The sequence below is a fragment of the Talpa europaea genome, assembly GCF_964194135.1.
Source record: "Talpa europaea genome assembly, chromosome: 11".
In the NCBI taxonomy this organism is placed as follows: Eukaryota; Metazoa; Chordata; class Mammalia; order Eulipotyphla; family Talpidae; genus Talpa; species Talpa europaea.
In genome coordinates, this window is record NC_140078.1 from 9,758,500 (window position 1) to 9,777,340 (window position 18,841).

The 18,841-nt window shown below is 53.1% G+C and overlaps 2 protein-coding genes across 4 annotated transcripts; one reads left to right on the forward strand and one right to left on the reverse strand.

Annotated features, from left to right (window-relative positions):
• Positions 1–329: 329 nt before the first annotated feature.
• Positions 330–12,520, forward strand: ACOT8 (acyl-CoA thioesterase 8; the record flags this gene model as incomplete). Its single annotated transcript, XM_084247863.1, has 6 exons — positions 330–445; positions 1,623–1,759; positions 7,715–7,940; positions 10,231–10,388; positions 10,817–11,011; positions 12,402–12,520. The coding sequence occupies 6 exons, from the start codon at positions 330–332 to the stop codon at positions 12,518–12,520; spliced, it is 951 nt and encodes a 316-aa protein (XP_084103989.1).
• A 15-nt stretch (positions 12,521–12,535) lies between these two features.
• On the reverse strand, positions 12,536–17,939 carry SNX21 (sorting nexin family member 21). 3 transcript variants are annotated; one of them, XM_084247865.1, is made up of 3 exons: positions 17,686–17,939; positions 17,086–17,243; positions 12,536–13,720 (listed from the first exon to the last, which is right to left on the reverse strand). In XM_084247865.1, exons 1-3 carry the CDS (start codon positions 17,936–17,938, stop codon positions 13,046–13,048), a joined length of 1,086 nt encoding a protein of 361 aa, XP_084103991.1. In that variant the 5' UTR covers position 17,939; the 3' UTR covers positions 12,536–13,045. The 3 variants fall into 3 exon arrangements, with proteins under 3 accessions (XP_084103991.1, XP_084103992.1, XP_084103990.1); XM_084247866.1 differs by having other exon boundaries at positions 17,086–17,236; positions 17,682–17,939; XM_084247864.1 differs by having other exon boundaries at positions 17,086–17,260; positions 17,682–17,939.
• Positions 17,940–18,841: the final 902 nt, after the last annotated feature.

Below are 18,841 nucleotides of genomic sequence, written 5' to 3' on the forward strand. Positions count from 1 at the left end.
CTCCGCGGGGCTGGGGGCTTCTCGCTCGCTGACAAGAGGGGAAATGACTCTCAGCCCTTATTATTCAGCCCGGGGCTCCGCCCCTCGCGCCCATGTCCAATAACACGCGAGATTCCCAGACTGGCACTCATCTCCTCCAATCGCGAGAGGACGCTAGCGCACTCATCCGAAGACTGACAGGAGAACTGACCAATCCTCATCTCCACCCCGCTTTTCCCGGGACGCGGAGAACTTCCGGTCACTAGAAAACGCTGCCGGAAGCGGCAGGTTGTGAGTGGATTTGCTCGCGTCGGGTCCGGCGCAACCCTCAGGACCATAGAGACGACGCTATGTCATCCCCGCAGGCCCCGGAGGATGAGCAGGGCGGCGATCCCCCCGGGGACCTCCGCAGCGTCCTGGTCACTAGTGTCCTTAACCTTGAGCCGCTGGACGAGGACCTCTTCAGGTAGCCGGGCGCACCTGGCCCGCACCCCCGCGTCGGGACCGAGGCTCCTGATCGTGACTGCCGCCGCCCCTTAGCACCCTGCGCCGGGGCGAGGAGGGGCTCGCGCGGGATGCCGGCTCGGCCGCGGCCCCTGACACAACTCTTATCGCTGCTCCGGGGGTCTTCTCTCCCTCTCATCACCTGGTGACGTGGGCGAACGAAGTGGTGACCTGAGACAGCCTTCTCGCAGCCTGTCCTGAGGGGTCCTGTCCCTGGGGGAGTCAGTCATGAGAGGGCGGTGATGCGTCCCAGGGCGCACAGCTGATCAAATTTAAAATTTATCTGCACCTCCGTGCATGTTCATTTTTTCCTTCTTTATACCCATTCCGACCACTTGGCGGGGTGATTACTCATTCTGAGACAGCATTTTCAATGCCACTTAAAAGTCTTGACAGCAGCTGGAAATTTAAGTTTTGGCCTCTAAGCTAAAGTGGCTTACTGGAAGTTATCATCAGTGTTAACTTACCCACCCCCCACACTCTTGGAGGGCCATTTGCAATACTTTGATTGCTTAGCTTGGCTTAGGGGCCTGGATGGTGGAAGCTGGGGATCTAAACCCTTCACAGAGCCCCCACTGAGGAAGCCTTTTAAACTCTGGGGCCTCATTTCCTCACCTGTAAACTGAAGAGTGTGAGGGCCGTTCACACTCGAAGTCTAGTTCTTGGGCAACTAGGCTGTCAATGTTAAGGGGTGTAAATGGCAGGCCTTAACACATTCCACCCTGAGCTCTTGGGGTTCATCTTGATTGACTTAGAGGCTTCTACCTCACCTTTGTATGGGCAATGGGAGAAACCCTGGATTTGAGATAAGGCGGCCCAGGTACTATTCGGGATAGAAAGTATTTAAGCTGTGTGACCTTGTTCTAGTCACTTCTCTCTGATCCCTGTTCTTTTAGTGTAATATAAGGGGACTGATTTGCTATCCTATCCATTGATGGATCAGGTGGTCCTGAAGTTCACAGAATGATCCAGGAGGCCATTATTGTATGCAGAGTATTGTATGGATACTTGCTTGGGGAAGGGGTTCATTTTTTTCTCCAGTTTCTCAAAAGGATCCCAATCCCCAAAATGAGCACTGGTAGCCATTGATGGTCCCAAGATTTGGCCCAGACTCCAAGCCTTTCCCTTTCTTCCTACAGAGGAAGGCATTACTGGGTTCCCAGAAGTCATCGGCTGTTCGGGGGTCAGATTGTGGGCCAGGCCTTGGTGGCTGCAGCCAACTCTGTGAGTGAAGACGTCCATGTACATTCCCTGCACTGCTACTTCGTTCGGGCAGGTAAACCATCCCCTTCCTGCCCTCAACCCAGCCTTGGTGGCCCAGCCACCACTTCTTCCTATCCCAGTAGGGGTTGACAGTGGAGAAGGAAGAAGAGAGGAAGAGAAGGGAGAAGGAAGGGAGAGGCCTATTTGATCCCCACAGGCTTGAGAGGTGGGCCCTAGAAAAGCCTTGGACCACACCAGTGGAGACGCACCAGGTACCTGTTATTGGGCCCATGATGACAGGAGAGACACTTATTTAATTGCTCCTTGTGGGTCTTTTGTTCTTGTTCTTTACATGCTTTCTGGTGCCTACTACTGTGCTGGATCCTTAGTGGGGTGTTGTAACCTCTGCTAGGGGTTAGGAGGTAGGCAGCTTGATTTGGAGAAGAGAATACCAGCCTGAGAATCTAGAAAACTAGGGTCTGATTTCAGCTTAGCCACTAATTTGCTGTGTGACCTTGAGTGAGGCTTGATATATCCCACCTGTAAAATGGAGGCGGGCATAATCAAGGACATTTTAAGCAGCTGATTTCTACCTGCTCGCAGCTCTGGATCAAAGAGAGAGTAGTCTTTTGTTGAAAATTATGCTCTCTTTTGAAAAATATTAAAATCTCACCACTCACTTTCCCCTTTCACTTCTCCTAGGGCAGATGCCTCCAATTTTAACGATCATTATCTTCTACATAGACCCAAGGGCTGAGAATGTGTGGAGCTTTACAGTATGTGATTTGTATTAAGAAAACAACAGTGGGATTTCCCACTTCCTTTTATAAATATAAAATAGTTACAGTAGTAAATATACCTTTTCATTCTACACTCCCCATCCTCTTATTACCTGACTCTTCCTGAGAAGCAAGTACTCTAAGATACCTGAATACTCACCATGGGTCCAGTCCGCACTTACCTCTATTAATTAGGAACAAACATGCCCTTTATTTCTTCAGCTTGGCTGTAAACTCCCAAAGTGCTGCCCTTTGGGATTTAGTCCTTGCTTTGAGAATGTGACCCTTCTAGCGTAGGGAGAGTTTTGCTTTGTTTTGTGTGTGGGGAGGGGGCTCACCCGAAACCTTGAAATGTGTTTCTTTAAATCTTAGAAAAGAAATGTGTTTCTTCATTTTGTTTCTGAAAGAATTGAGTTTTTATAGGTGTGGACTGAAGTGAAAATCCCAGTGCTAATAATTACAGACCTTACTAGATAATCAAGGATTAGAACCTGGGAACAGACTGATCTTAGCCTGAGGGAATTGGGTGCCAGGTTTGGTGAGATAGACTCTAGGAAAGAAGGGAATCATTTTCTTATGAAAAACAGTACTGGGCCTCCCCTGGTGGCGCAGCGGTTGAGCGCTGAGCTGCGGCCTCTGCAGCACCGGTTTGATCCCCGGCTGCCAGCAAGGGTCCCACATGGCGTGCAGACCTTTCCTGCCATGCCCGCTGCTCCCCTCAGCAGTGTATTTCGTCCGTCTGCATGTTCTGTTCCCTGCTTGCCTCTGGTGAATTCTCTCACCCTCCCACGCTTCTGACTGTACCCAGTGCTTGTATAAATAAATAAATCAATCTTAAAAAAAAAGAAAAACAGTACTGCAGTCAAGTAATACATTAGGTCTTGCCAGGTTGCTGGTTTTCACCCGTTTTGACACCCCAGAGTGTCAAAACTCTCTGGGTTGTTCTGGCTCAGAGACTGCTGTCTATGTAGAAAGGGAGGTGAGACCTCAGGATAGTTAAACTTTATCCAGACTCAACTTAGGAGACTCATGGTTGGCTGCTAGTTGTTTGGTCAGTCTGTAGCTGCCCTCTGGTCAGCAACAGACTGAGAGGTTGTTGATTTCACTTCTTCTCCTGCACCCAGACTTCTTCACTGAACAGGGCCAGCCAGTGCTGGCTCAAGTCTATGCAGGTGTTTGAACTTCCTTCCTGCCTGTGAGACCAGGGAGAAGGGTCCAATAGCCAATTTCAGTTCTCACAGGTAAAGTTACCTAGTGCAGGACCTGGCCTATTGCTAGTTTCCCATAAGTATTACTAATTTTTTTTTTAATAGAGGCATGTTTTATTTATTTATTTATTTGTTTGTTTGTTTTGTTTTGTTTTTGTGTTTATACATGCACTGGGTACAGTCAGAAGTGCAGGAGGGTGAGAGAATTCACCAGAGCCAGAGCGGGGAGCAGAGCAGGCAGAAGGACCGAAGTACACTGCTGAGGGGAGCGGCGAGTGGCAGGAGAGGTCTGCGCGCCATGTGGGACCCTCCTCTGGTGGCCGGGGAGCAGCCGGGGATCGAACTGGTGCCACAGAGGCCACAGGCAGCTTCGCAACCCAGCGCTCAACCACTGCACCACCGGGGAGGCCCAGTATTACTAATTTTTGATTAATTTAAAGGGATAATTAAAACATGCATAATACAGAGCACCACTGTGTACATTCTCTTGTTTAGTCCTCATAAGTAAGCATGAAGGGGGGGCATTATTGCCACCATTCAAACTGGGACCCTAAGAGTTTATGTAATCAGCTGCCATGGTGCTCAGTGGGGCAGAGCCAGGACTCAAGTCCTGAGTTTGCAGGCACTCTCTTTCCTCTGTCTGCACATCTTTCACTCTTACATAATTCCAAAGATGAGAGAGCTGCCAAGGTTCTAGGGGAAGGAGCCTTTTCCTTGGAAACTCTGCATCCAGGTTTAGCGTGAAAGGGTCTATGCCCAAGCTACTGTTTCAAAATTAATCAAAATTCAAAATTAATTGTGTCCCTCCTTGCTTCCTGAAAGACAGCAAGACAGCTTATAATAATTGGCAGCTGTTATAGGACTATTAAAATAAAAGGCAGGAGGCTAGTGGTACAGGGAGTTGGGGAAAATGATTTGTCAATAAATTGGACCGCAGCATGTTGCAGTTTTATATGAAAGTTAGTTCTGGGCTTCCTGGCAGCAAGGCAAAAAGGGAAATCCTCTTGGACCTCCCTGGTGGCGCAAGGGGTTAAGATGCAACCTATGAAGCTGTCTGCAGCCACTGCAGTACGAGTTCAATCCCCGGCCAGGGAGCGACCCACATGGCGCAGCAGTCCTCTCCCGACTCACCCACTGCTCCCCTCAGCAGTGTATTTCAGTCAGTCTGCCTGTTCTGCTCCCCGCTCTGTCTCTGGTGAATCCTCTCACCCCCTGCACTCTGACGTTTACCCCAGTTCTTGTTGCATAAATAAATAAATTTTTTAAAAAAAAGGGAAATCCTCTTACCAGATTGTGATGTGACCCTCTTCTGAGTACATCAAATGTTATAACTAATGATGATGTACTAATGATTTTTAAAATATAAGATACTAGGGATTGATGTGTGTGTGTGCATGCATGGTGTGTGTATGTTGATCCTTGCCATTTATCATATCAATTCTTTAAAAGCCCAGAATGTTAGTCTTTTTTTTTTTTTTTTTTTTTTGGCGGGTGGTGGGGGAGGGGGCTCTAAATTTTTCTACAAAGTATTTCTCCAGAGAGGTAAGAGAATATACTACAGAGTCATCTGACTTGGTATATATAGGTTTAGGGCTTGGAAATTCTAGAGCAACAGACAGCAAACATTATTCTGTAAAGGGCCAGATAAAGTAAATATTTTAGGTTTTGTGGGCAAGGGCATCAGTAAGACAATATGTAAAAAAACGGGCTGTATTCCCCCAAAGTGTAACTTATTGCATCAGTTTCCCCTTCTGTGCATTAAGACCTAATTTGCATGGTTATTGTGAGACCAGCACGAGAAGACGCACGTGAGTAACTCCCAGCACACAGCACTCACTGCCTGTTAGCCCTCCCTTCTGTACACTCCAGGGCCTACCTGCTCTGTTCCAGTAAAAATGTCCAAAAATAGGTCTAAAACTCATTCACACTGAAAGGCAAGTCACCAATCACTGAAAGGACTGCGAACCTCCCAAGGGGATTCGCATCTCTGTTGCTTTTTTTTCTTCTACTACTTTAAAAAGTAGTAGGAAAGGGAGGCTTCTTTCCTCATCCCTGAAATCAGATGGCACAAGTAGCTATCTCTTGGGTCTGGACCATTTTTTTTTTTTTTTTTTCCTGAGTAGAAGAACAGGTCAGAGGAGCGGGGATAAGAGGATTCACCAGAGAGAGAGTGGGGAACAGGCAGATCTACTGAAATACACTGCTGAGGGGAGCAGCAGGTAAGACAGGAGAGGTCTGCGCACCATGTAGGTCAGCTCCCTGGCCTGGGATTGAACTCAGGCCATAGGGGTGACAGCCTGAGACTCAACCCGTAGGCTACCGGGGAGGCCCAGGAAACCTTTCTTAAAGGCCTCTCACCTTGATGAGTTCCTATTCTGATGCTAGTGCCCTCTGGTAAAGATGGGTAACAGAACTGAGCAAATCAGCCAGGTTTCACGGTGAAGTTACTGCTTCAGATAAGTGAACCCTGGTGCTGGCCGACTTCCCCTTTGGATTGGGGGAGAGGAGGCAGTGCTTCTCTCATCTCTTCTCATGTGAAAGTTGAAAATGGTGACCCACAGACATCTCACTGCCTAAGTGTCAGGGTTCTCTAAGGTCACCCTGATGCAGAGACAGTGAAGGATTCAAGGACCCCCTGGGAGGCTTTCTCCCCCTCCAAAAAACCTTTCCCCACCCGCATGTCAAAGGCGGATAGTCCTGAACAGGGGCTGATCCCTTGCCTCCCGCGCTGTGAGCACAGCCAGCCAAAGGAGAAGGGCCCGGTGACTTCTGTTTGTATCAAGGATGAAATGACTGACAGCAGGTTTTTCCTGAGAGAATAAATATTCAGTTAGACAATGGCCAGGCCATACACAAAATACATGATCCAAAATACATGATCTCTAGCAACCAGTTGGGAAGCCAAACGATAGCCCCTGTATCAATCAGTCCAAACAGTAACTGACAGCTTCCCTAATTTTTGGGGAACTTAGGGCCAATTTGAGAAAGCCAAATATAAACTCCTAACCAATTATAAAGGATGTCCTGCTTCTAGTTAGCCTGCCTACACCTTCCCATGCCAATAGCCTCCAGCGGGGCATGTGTGAAAACTCTTTGTTCACAATAAACTCTCCCATCCCTCCATTGGAGAGCCTTTGAATTTCTGCCAAATATAAGTGATGGTGGCTGACTCCCTTGCTTTATAAACTCTGAATAAACAGCCTTTGCTTGTTCTCAAAAAGAAAGAAAACAACAAAAAATTTAGCAGTGGCCCAGATTTGCTGACCCCTGATCTGAACAAAAGGGACTAGACCCATGGCAGGGTCCCAGTTACAGATGGAACAAGACAAAAGCTGAGAGTATTTATTTTGCTTAGCAAGCCCAGAACACTTACTATGTGCTGGATATTATTCTAAACACTTTCAAATTATGACCCCATTGAATACTTACAAAAGTCCTGAGAGAGATGAATGCTGTGATGACCCCCATTTTATAGATGAGAATACTGCTCAGAGAGGTTAAGTGACCTTCCCAAAGTCACACAGCTGCTAAGTGGCAGAGACAGAATTGAATGCAGGGAATCTGGCTTTGCCCCTTCGGTTCTGCGCTGCCGTCAGAGAGTTACTCCACCACCACTGGGAGCAGGCCACAGGTCTGGTGTTCTCTGTATCCCCAGGGCCTGAGCCTTAGAGGACCTCGATCATTAGAAAAGCATAAGCGGGCCTCCCTGGTGGTGCAGCGGATTGAGCACAGCGCTAAGAAGCTGTCCGCAGCCTCTGCAGCGCCGGTTCGATTCCCAGCCGGCCAGGGAGACTCCCACATGGCGAGGCAGACCTGTCTCGCCCGCTGCTCCCCTCAGCAGTTCCTTCGGTTCATCTGCCTGTTCTGTTCCCCACTCTGTCTCTGGTGAATCCTCTTACCCTCTCGACTCTGGACTGTGCCCTAGCTCTTGTATAAATAAATAAATCTTAAAAAAAAAAAAAAAAGTAAAGCATGAGCAGAAAAGGCTTGGAGAAAAGACCAGGTCTAGGAGACTCACTGTGTCCTTCGTGCCCATTGCAGGAGACCCAAAGGTGCCAGTACTGTACCAAGTGGAACGGACACGAACTGGGGCAAGCTTCTCGGTGCGCTCCGTGAAGGCGGTGCAACATGGCAAGCCCATCTTCATCTGCCAGGCCTCCTTCCAGCAGGTCCAGCCCAGCCCCATGCAGCACCAGTTCTCCATGCCTGCTGTGCCCGCACCTGAGGAACTGCTTGACAGTGAGACCCTCTTGGACTATTATGGAAGGTGAGAGACCTGGAGGCTCCAGGACAGGGTTCAAACTGCAGTAGTCATGTATTCCTGTGGTGGGCTTGGACCAGCATTTAAAAACTATGACAGCCTAGAAAAGGAGTAGGTGAGAGTCCTCTTGTGAAACTTCGCAGGTTAAATGTGTGTGAGCATGTGTGCATGGGTCGCCGTGTAAAATGCAGGGCTTATCACTCAGCCAGCTCGGGTACTATGAGCTTTGTTGGTTGTTACACTTTTATTAAAATACTTCTAGAACCACTGGTAAGTATTAACCTCCCCACCCCCTGCGTGATCCCTCTCCTCTCGAGTTCCAGCAGCCTCGGAGGGAGGGCAGCCTGGCAGGGGTGGGTTTGTTGCCTTTGTTTAGTGTTAGATATTTTGACTATCACCTGGCAAAATATATTTTGTACTTGGACTATAGCTTATTAGTTGGGGCGATGCTGGGGCAGGGGAAAGAGCTCTGTTCCCAACCCGGGACAGACACAGGGATTCTGGCCGGGGTTGTGCATGTTAGCACTCTCCTGCTACAAGTGCCACACAGTCTCTGAGCCCTGCTTGTCATTAAAAAATGAGAATGGTCATTGGTGCTCTGCCTACGTCATGGCCATGTCTAGGGAGACCACCTCTGTCTGCATGGTTAGTTGTGGCCCAGCAGCCAGCAGGGGGTGATGGGACAGATGCGGGTTGGAACCTGGGAAGAGTCGGCTCAAATCTAGATTCTCTCTGCTAGCTGGGTGAGTTTGAGCAAGTTGTGTCCTCAGGGTGGTAATGACATAACTCCTTTCCATTAAGGCTGAGTGAGGACTAAGTGAGATGAGATAATAAGGCGCTTGGTGAGAGCTCAGGGGATTGCAGTGATGCCACTGTTGACAGAGAGGACTCCGAGCTCACAAATGTTCCCCAGAATGAAAGGAAGATGTTTTAAAGGTCCCTAAATCAACAGCTGTGCTGTCCAGTAAGGAAGCCACTAGCCATGTGTGGCTCTGTCAACATGAAATGGAATTAACAGTTCAGTTCCTCGGGCCTCCCCGGTGGCGCAGCGGTTGAGCGCTGGGTTGCGAAGCTGCCTGCAGCCTCTGCAGCCGATTCGATCCCCGGCTGCTCCCCGGCCACCGGAGGAGGGTCCCACATGGTGCGCAGACCTCTCCTGCCGCCCGCTGCTCCCCTCAGCAGTGTACTTCGGTCCTTCTGCCTGCTCTGCTCCCCGCTCTGGCTCTGGTGGATTCTCTCACCCTCCCGCGCTTCTGACTGTACCCAGTGCATGTATAAACCAAACAAACAAATAATAAATAAGACATGCCTCTAGGGAAAAAAAAAAAAAAAAAAAACAGTTCAGTTCCTCATCCCGCTCCCCACATCAAGCACTTCTGGCCACCTGTGGCTAGTGGCTACCACAGAGGAAATGCAGATATTAAATGTGCCATCGTCACAGAAAAAGTCTACGGAGCAGCTCCTGGAAGACAGGGGTGAAAATAGAAACCTCAGTGAAGGACAGGGGTGGTTGTTACTGGCGTGAAGGCGCTGGAAATGGGCCCTGGAAATGGGCCCCGCCCCAGGGACAGCGTTCCCTGTTGCCTAGAGTTAGGTGATGCGGTAGTGCGAGCTGGGCGGTTGCTCCCTGATTGTTTAGAATAGTGAAGTGGGTTAGAATATGAACCGTGGAGCCAGATGGCCTGATTCCACTTTCTCTACTTTTGAGCAAGCACTGGATTCTCTGCGCTTATTTATCAGATGGGGGTGATGATGACATTGACCTCGCAGGGTGGTTAGGAGGAAGGAGCTGATGGACGAGAGGGGACAGGTGCGCCCAATGCCTGAGATGCGTTGGCTTTAGATACATTGTCTTGGCCTCTCCACGGTAGGGATTATGAGGTAGGTGTGTCATTAGCCACATTTTGCAGGTGGGAAAATAGGCTCAGATGACTCACTTGCACACGGCTATATGGCAGCAAAGAAGGGATTCAAACTCACTACAGCAAATCCTCACTTGATGTCCTCGGTGGGTTCTTGACTGCGACTTTACACAAAGGACAATCAATGAGTGCAAGTTCTCAATTAGCATCGGTTCCCTCAATGTTGGTCGGGGTTTTTTTCTCACCAGCATTATAATGTTGAATGAAATGACGTTATTCAGGGACCTGCTGTACTATCCTGCCTGCTAGGGGCGTGGAGTGCTTTTGGGGAAGTCAGGAGTCCCTGTGAGGAGTGAGAGGAGTCGGAAGAGGCAGCTCAGAGGAGAGGCTCCTCTTCCTGGGGCTCTCCTGGTCCCTCTCCCCTTTACTTTCAGAGACCCTAACCTTCTAGAGAAGTACCAAGTGGGAATGAACCGAATTGCTGCGCAGGAGGTGCCCATTGAGATCAAGCTGGTAAACCCACCCGCCTCGAGCCAACTGCAGCACGTGGAGCCCAAACAGATGTTCTGGGTGCGAGCCCGGGGCTATATTGGTAAGAAGACCCCATGGATTGAAAGAAGACTCTTCCAGGGCGCTGGGCCTGTTACTTTATCTGGCAATGGAGACGCTGGCTCGACTTTTTTACTAGGGCTTCTCGGCCCTTTGTACAGGGGGAGTGAGGAGGTAACTATAATCCTAAGGCAAGGCACCATCTTGAGATTCTTCTCCAGGCCCACTGCTAACCATAGGTGCCTTTGTACACATCAGAAGACATGTCACCAGGGATAGGTGAGGGGCTTAGCAGTGAAGACCAGATTTCAGTACTCAGTCACCCCCCGCTCACACACACCTCGGGCCAGGTGCCCGTGTGCAGTGGGAGTCTGCACGTCTGTGCACAGAGCCCCTTCCTCCCCACCTCCCTGCAGGTCCTGAGCTGTAAAGCCAGGAGGCTGGGGTTGATGGGGCCCAAACCTGTTGCAGGGGAGGGTGACATCAAGATGCATTGCTGCGTGGCGGCCTACATCTCGGACTACGCCTTCCTGGGCACAGCAGTACTGCCCCACCGGTGGCAGCATGAGGTGCACTTCATGGCCTCCCTGGACCACTCCATGTGGTTCCACGCCCCTTTCCGAGCCGACCACTGGATGCTCTATGAGTGTGAGAGCCCCTGGGCTGGTGAGTATGTGGGTGAGTGGGACCAGGGCACTGACCTTGGGGTTGCAGGGAGCCTGCTTTCTTGGGTGATGCTGCCCCCTGCCCACTTCTATGGGACACTGCCGGTAGGGGTTTTGGCATCCTTGTCTTCAAAAGGACAGGGTGAGGCTTGAGGACAGGCTCTCAGCTCTTCATTTGGACAACACGCTGGCAACATGATCCGCTTCATCTCAGACCCAGTTCTCGTCCCAGAACCACTTTAGATTCTTTGTATGATCTTGGGCAAGTCCCATCTCCTGTCTGAGCCTGTGAGCCATCTAAACAAGTGGGTGTGCAACAGAGCCAGGGCAGCCAACTCTCATGGCCTATCAGCCTGCCGCTTGGGGGGAGAGGGGGTGGATTTTTCAAAATAGATTCTCAGATTCACCCCCAAGCTTTTGACTGAATGGGTCTTGGGTGAGGTACAAGAACCTGGATTTTATAAATTCCCTGAGTGGTTTTGATGATTAATCTGGTTCAGGGCAGGGGGTAGTCACTGAGACACCCCGCGTAAGTTGACAAAGTCGGACTCCATCCATGTCCAGTCTCAGGGTCCCGCGTGCCTTTCCAAGGAAGTGCATTTGAAATGAAGAAAAGCTTTGTTAAACAGGGACAAAACTTCAGGGACTTTTATACTGGGGGTAGGGGATCTAGTACCGAGAGCATCACAGTATGGGATCAACACCTGGAAGTAGGACCCCTGGGTTCAGGTTTGGTCTGATCCTTAAGGCCAAGTGCCTGAGCTCCCTGGATCTCACTGTCATCACCTGGAAAATGGGACAACAATGCTGGCTTCACTTGGCTACTGTGAGAACTAAGTCCGCTCTCCTATGTTAGGGAAGTAGCACTTCCCTTCGCCAGCATCGGATTCAGGCCCAAGGGCCAGCAAAGGGAGTCTTTGGGTGGGGGCGGAGAGTGGCCAGACCTGGCCCCAGGTCTCCTCTCTTCATCCACTTAGGTGTGTTGTCTGTGAGGTATTTTTCATGAGTTACATGTCTGAAGGTCCTGGTGTGACTTATACTAAAAGGAACTGATGAATTGCCTAACCTAAGTGGCCAGAGGTAGGGGCAGATCTGCTTAGCTAAGCTGCTCAGACCTCCCCCCGCCCCCTCCCTCTGTGATCTTTTTAAGGAAGTGAGTACATATATGAAAGTGCTTTAAATGTCAAGTGGGGTTCCTATGGGAGGAAGTGTTCCTCAGGACCCACCAGGCCATACCATCTCATAAAGGGGCACTTGGAGATTTGGAGTGACCTCAATACTCAGCGTGTCCTTGTGGGGGGCAGCCCAACCTGGGCAGTAGCCTCTTCTAGAAGCATGTTTGGCTCTGCTGAAGGAGATAAGGCCATTCTCACCCTTCTCCCTGTACACAGGTGGCGGCCGGGGGCTGGTCCATGGGAGGCTGTGGCGTCGGGACGGGGTCCTGGCTGTGTCCTGTGCCCAGGAGGGTGTGATCCGAGTGAAGCCCCAGGTCTTAAAGAGTATGCTGTAGCCAGAGGTACCAGCCTGGTCTTCAGGATCTCCCTTCTCGCCCATTCCTGAGCCGGGAATTACATTTGGGGGCTGAGCCTCCCGTCCCTCGCATCCAATAAAGAGACTGATACTACTGGAGCTGCTGGCCTTTAATTCCCTTGGGCTGGAACTCAGCCCTCCCTCCAGCCATCAACTCCAGGACACCAGAGGAGCATCCCAGGCACCCTTCACTGGTTTGGAGGCCCACAGAGAAGGGAACATTAACCTTGACCTGGGGCACGGCCCCCAGCTGTTTACAAACCAGAGAGGCTGTGCAGGGCTGGCTGTGCAGGGCTTCCTGTGCCATCACGCCTCAGCCATAGCTTGTCCTGAGCCCAGCTCAACAGAAGCAGCATGTTTCCTCACTCTGCTACATGCTCTTTGTGGAACTTTGAGGGGTTTCCAGCACCCCCTACAGCCTCCCAACTGCTGTCTGTGTCCTCACCACCCCTGCTTCAACCTGGGGCAGCACTTCTCCCCACAAAAGCCTTAAGTCTAGAAAGGATTAGTCTAGTACCTCCTTGATGAGCAATTCTTTGAGACTGGGGGGTGGCGTGGGCGTCAGGCCTGCCTCCTGGAGGGCCTGGAGCTGGGCCTCTGATTGGCGTTTGTCCAATCCTAGGCGCCAGGAGAGCCGGACATGGGCCTCCAGAAAGGGTGCCAGCAGAGGGTGGGGGCTCTTGTCCCCCAGCAGTTGCAAGGCCCTCTCACAGCATGCCCGGGCCTCCCCAGGGTCCTCCAACTCTTGGTGGCACACTGCCAACCCAGCCAGCGTCAGCAGAGGACGGTCTGGGCCTGCGGGGATGCCCAGCTGGGCCTGCAGCTGCCAGGCATTGGCCCAGAGTGTCAGAGCCTCACGATAGAGCCCGGTACAGGTGAGGCTCTGTGCCCGCTGCAGCTCAGGCAGCACGAAGAAGTCCTGCAGTACCGGGGCCTGGCGCAGCTCAGGCACTGACTGCAGGTGGCTCAAAAATTGCTCGAAGGCCCGGCTGCGGCGGGCGATGGTCTCTGCAGTAAAATTACGGCGCAGGCGCTTACGGGGGAAGGAGATGGCAGCCATGGGGCCCCGGAACTGCCGCTGCAGGTTTCTGTGCAATCGCTCAAAGTCTGAGTAGCGGCGAGAGATCTGGGCTGGCTGGCGATCTGGTGGCCCTGGGCCCATCACGGCGAGGGTGTAGAGCTGCAGGGAGGGTGGGGGTCAAGGCAGGTGCAAGTGCCCATGGGCCCCCTCCCTCCTCACCACCACCTCTTCACCCCTGAGACTGAGCCCAGGAGTGAGAGCTGTGAGGGCAGCAGCTGGGGAGCCCAGTCCCATCTTACCTGAGGCTTGTCTGAATGACCCAGGCCCAAGGCAGCACGGGGAGAGAAAGACAAAGATGAGCTTCAGTGCCTGGACCTGCTGCCCATTTGCCCCTTCTTGGGCAGGGTGCGGGGGCAGATCCCTTCCCAACAGGGCAGCCCTCTTCAGACAGACCCTCTGAGCTAAAACCCAGGCTGATCTCTGAGCTGATTTTCAGGACCCCTCTGGAAACAGAGCCCCACCTCTCCAGCCAGGTTATTCCAGATCAGTCCTAGAGGACAGGTCTCCAAAGAGCCCCAGGCGCCTGGCTGAACATCTTGTCACTGAACTCTACTCCAGTTTTAGCCCCAGGTCAGCGATCCACCGCTGTGTGGCCCCAGGCAAGGGAGTCCCCCTCCTGGGTCCACTTCCTTCTCTGGGGAATGGAGCGTTGGCCCAGGTCTGTGTTTACTCAAGCCGGGGCTATGTACCGGTGCCAGAACTAAGAATTTAGATGGTGTGTGGGAGAGTAAATAAATGCTGAATCATACAGGCGGTGATTCCTCTCTAATTCTCTTGAAATCTTTCTGATCACAAATTGAGAAGCATTCAGTTTGGTTTTTAAAAAGTAATTCTCCAACTTTCTCCTCCCCATTTTCAGAAAAGAGCTAGAAAAGTCAATCACAGGTTAGGACCAGCGAGCCCCAGCTGAGGAGGGCAAGATTTAATCACATTGTTTCACTTTCACGGCTCTTATTTGTACACTTGCTCTTTATGGCAAGGGAGGCTTTCCGCATACAGCAGAGCTATAAAGTTGTCCTTTACACTTACTTAAGAAAAAAATAGATTTAAAAGAAAAGCCGAGAATGGCCCAGTAGCACTTAGGATGAGTGAAGGTGGTACCGGAAGGACCGAAGTTTGGGAAACACTAAACAAGATGACCATGGAGCTTCCCCCGGGCCTGAAACCCCAAATGTGGATTAATCTGCAATAATGCTGAGAGCCAGCAGGTTTCAAAGGGGGATGAGCAAGCACGCGATGACAGGCATACTAACACCAAACCCCATTTTTCTCTTCAGTTTGTTCTGTAAAATTGCCAACCACAGGCACCCCCGGGCAATTAGGTGTACCTACTCTGTCCCTCCCTTGAAGATCCATAGTGCACCTTAATGTTACGGAGTAAAAAGTTTAGCAAGAAAGAAACTTAACTTTACTCTCATTTAATTCTGCATTCCCAAAACATTTTGACGGCACCACCCCCCTCCACTTTAAATAAAAAAAAAAAAAAAAAAGGAACAGACACTAACAACCCCGGGGAACCATTTCTCTACAGAACACACTTCGGGAAGCGCTGGTCTGTAAGAACTCCAGATGTTCATCTAGCTTTTTTCTTTAAATTGGCAAAAAAAAAAAACCACCACATTTTATATCCATTATATCATCTGATCCTTGTAATGCGCTACAGAAGTAGGTAATAAGATAGTGGCGTCACTAACTGAGCTCCTTACACCTACTATTCCATTCAGTCTACAACAGCACTAGAAAACTTGTCCTGACCTCCCTCTGACAGATGAGGAAGCAGGCTCCAAAAGGGGTCAAAGAGATTCCCTTAGGTCACAGCTGGCAAATGGCCTCTTTGGGATTCAAACACAGGCCAGTCCAATTCCAACATCTGTATGCTTAATCCTAGACATTAAATAGGGATTTAGGGTCCCCACGGGACAAAGGCAACCCTCGTGACTCAGGCCAGGGCCTATTCTGCCACCGAGCTCTATCTTGTCATTCTGTACCAGGTCTCCCCATACTTCCCTGTCTCCCAGCTGCTCCCTGATAACTGACCCTGGGGGCTTCCTGTGTATGACCCTGGCCTGGACTTATGCCACTTAGGACCTGATGTGCATCAACCCATGTGCTCATTGGTGCAGTCACCCGTGGGTGTGGCCCCTTGTTTACTAACAGCAGCAGAAAAGGGTGGAGAGGCCCAGATGTGGGACAGGGCTCCCACCCCCTACCCACTGAATCAGAAACGTGGGGCGTGAAGAGGAGGGAGGTGAGCGGCAAGGAACTGCTCCTGCCAGAACCAGCCAGCCAGGTCAGGCAGGGTTTCAGACCTGGTCTGGGGCAGGACCTGGCTGACCTCATTCTCCAAGTCAGTTTCTCCTTCCCATAGCAATGAAAGCAGGGACTCAAGGCACTCCCCCACACTGTTCTTCACCCCCAACCCCTATAAAGCTAATACTTAGGACAAGATTACTCTGTATAGGGCGGGTGCTTGAGAATTGATTCCCCAGGGTTGTAAGGGGAACACAACAGGCCCTAGATGCCAGACGTTTTCTATCCAAAATTAAAGTATAACAACAGCTACCATTTTATCGAGCACTTCATAACCCCAAGCACAAGGCCTGCACTGACTCCTTCCTGCTCGACCCTGCGCCTTATCCCCAATGTTAGGATGAGGAAAGTGGTCATCAAGGCTACGCAGCCCAGCCGGGTCAAACAACTGGTAATGAGTGGGGTTTCAGCCAAGATTGGTCTGGGGCCTCCCCGGTGGCGCAGCGGTTGAGCGCTGGGTTGCGAAGCTACCCATGGCCTCTGCGGCGCCGGTTCGATCCCCGGCTGCTCCCCGGCCACCGGATGAGGGTCCCGCATGGCGCGCAGACCTCTCCTGCCGCCCGCTGCTCCCCTCAGCAGTGTACTTCGGTCCTTCTGCCTGCTCTGCTCCCCGCTCTGGCTCTGGTGAATTCTCTCACCCTCCCGCACTTCTGACTGTACCCAGTGCATGTATAAACCAAAACAAACAAACAAATAATAAATAAATAAATAAGACATGCCTCTAGAAAATTAAAAAAACAAAAAAAAAAAGATTGGTCTGAATCCAAACCCCATCGTTTTTAACCACTAACCAGTGCAACTTGGGTCTCAAGTCTGTTGCAGATAATATCTTTTCCCATGTACCGTGCATCTTGTACAGTTTGCAAAACCCTGGCGTGGGGAGCAGGGAGGGACACACAAACCAGTTCTCTTAGTCACAAAACCAGGAAAGGAGGCAGTTCCATAATCCCTTCTTTACTCAGGCTCCAAGAAGTCACGTGCCTGAGGACTTGCTCAAGTTACAGCCCCTTTCTGGCTTCAGTTTCCCCACCTGTGAAATGGATTAGCCCTCCATACCCACGCAGCCAGGCCTCCCAGGAAGTTCCAGCCTTCCCTACTTTCTCTTAGCCAGACTCCCAGACTCCCAGCCCAGGGGTTCCTGGACCCTCACTCACCACGTACTTGGAGGGTGGGTCCTTGACCACGTTGGCACTGGTCACCTCAAAGAGGAGCCGCTGGGGTACCAGGGTATTCCGGGACTTCTTCCAGAAATCCTGCAACTGGCGTGCCAGGAGCTGGCTGCCCCGCTGTCCTTCGGGCGGGGAGCTCTGTTCTGCAGGGGCACACGACCGTCATCAGTAGGCCGGGGTGGACAAGCCACCTGCCACGTCCTCCCTCAGCGTCCTAACAGGTGACACGGGCTTTCTCCCCGCTCCACACACACGGAACGTGAGGGCCGGCGAGGGGCGGCTGCCTGGCAGGCGCAGACAGCAGGCGCCAAAATATCTCCACCCCCAAAATACGGTCCTCCGAGTCCCGGGCTCTGCGCGCGGCGCACCAGCACCAGCACCAGCACCAGCACGGGGTGGGCGCCCGCGCCGGACACCGGAGCCTCGGCCGGGGAGGTCGGTGACGCGCCCAAGGTCACACAGCCCAGCCGTGGGGCCCGGCTCGACGGCACAGGAGCGTCGGCGTCTCGGAGGCTCCGGGGAGCGCGGCCGGGAGGCAGAGCCCCGGGGGCCGCGGGGATCCCGCCTCCGTCCTCCCGCACTCGCCTGCGTCGTCCCCCGAAGCCCCGTCCTCCGCGGGCAGCGGCTCGGGGCCCGCCCCCTCGTCCTCGTCCGCGTCCTCGTCCTCGGCGCTGGTGAAGCTGAGGGTGCCGCTGAGGCGCGAGGACAGGCCCTCGGCGTCGTCGTCCTCCAGCTCCGAGCTCTCCGGGAACTGCTCGGCCTCGGGGCCGGGGGCCGCCTCCCCCGGGCCCTCGCCGGCCAGGGCGTGCCGCAGCCGGTGCAGCAGCCGCGAGGCCATGGCGGCCGGGGCGGCGCGGCGGGGCGCGGCGGCTGCGGGACCCGGCCCCCCGCGGGGCCCGGGCGGGGCCGGGCGCGGGGAGGGGCGCGGCGCGGGCCCCGCCCCGCCCGCCGGGGGTCCGCGGGCCTCGGGGCCCGCCCGGCTCGCGTCGCCGGCTCCGCCCGCGCAGCTCAGGGGCTGGCTCTCGCCGGCGCCCCCCAACGCATCTCTCGCTCCCTGGCGCGCGTGCGCCTCCCGCGCCCCGCGAGGAGCCGCTGCGCGGGGTGGGGGTGCGGCCGCGGCCGGGCGCTTACCGAGGCCGGCCGGGATCCTCCCGCAGCCGCGGCGAGCGCCGCTCCGGCCCCTTCCTGTCGCCGCCCCGCCTCCCGCCCCCCGCCCCGCGCCCCGCGCCCCGCCCGCTCCCAGAGCCGCCCGGGAATCCCGGCCGCCCGCTCCGGGAGTGAATCGGGGATACGCACTTATCGGACCCAGCTGGGAGCCTGACCCTACCAGTCCTGGCAGCTCCTACAGGGCCCAGCAGGGACCCGGACCCTCCCGAACCCAGCAGGGAACCCGACCCTACCAGTCCTGGAAGCTCCTACAGGGCCCATCTGGGAGCCAGACCCTCCCGAACCCAGCAGGGAGCCAGACCCTACCAGTCCTGGCAGCTCCTACAGGGCCCAGCTGGGAGCCAGATCTTACCAGTCCTCCCAGAGGGCCAGCTCCTACAAGGGCCCAGCCGGGAGCCGGACCCTACCGAACCCAGCAGGGAGCCGGTATCAAGGGGGCCCAGCAGGGAGCCACTTCCAACAAGACCTAGCAGGGAGTCAGGACCCAGCAGGGGACTTGCACCTACAGGGCCTAGCTACAGAACCCAGCAGTGAGCCAGTAATTATAGGGCCCAGCTGGAGCCAGCACCTAAAA

Excerpts from the sequence above, each read along its gene's own strand:
- SNX21 (XM_084247864.1), bottom strand. The coding sequence starts at position 17,938 with ATGGCCTCGCGGCTGCTGCACCGGCTGCGGCACGCCCTGGCCGGCGAG. Across the intron at positions 17,261-17,681 it reads TCGGGGGACGACGCAGGCGA|GTCGTGTGCCCCTGCAGAAC; the intron begins GTGCGGGAGGAC and ends CTACTGATGACG. Across the intron at positions 13,721-17,085 it reads ACCCACCCTCCAAGTACGTG|CTCTACACCCTCGCCGTGAT; the intron begins GTGAGTGAGGGT and ends CCCTCCCTGCAG.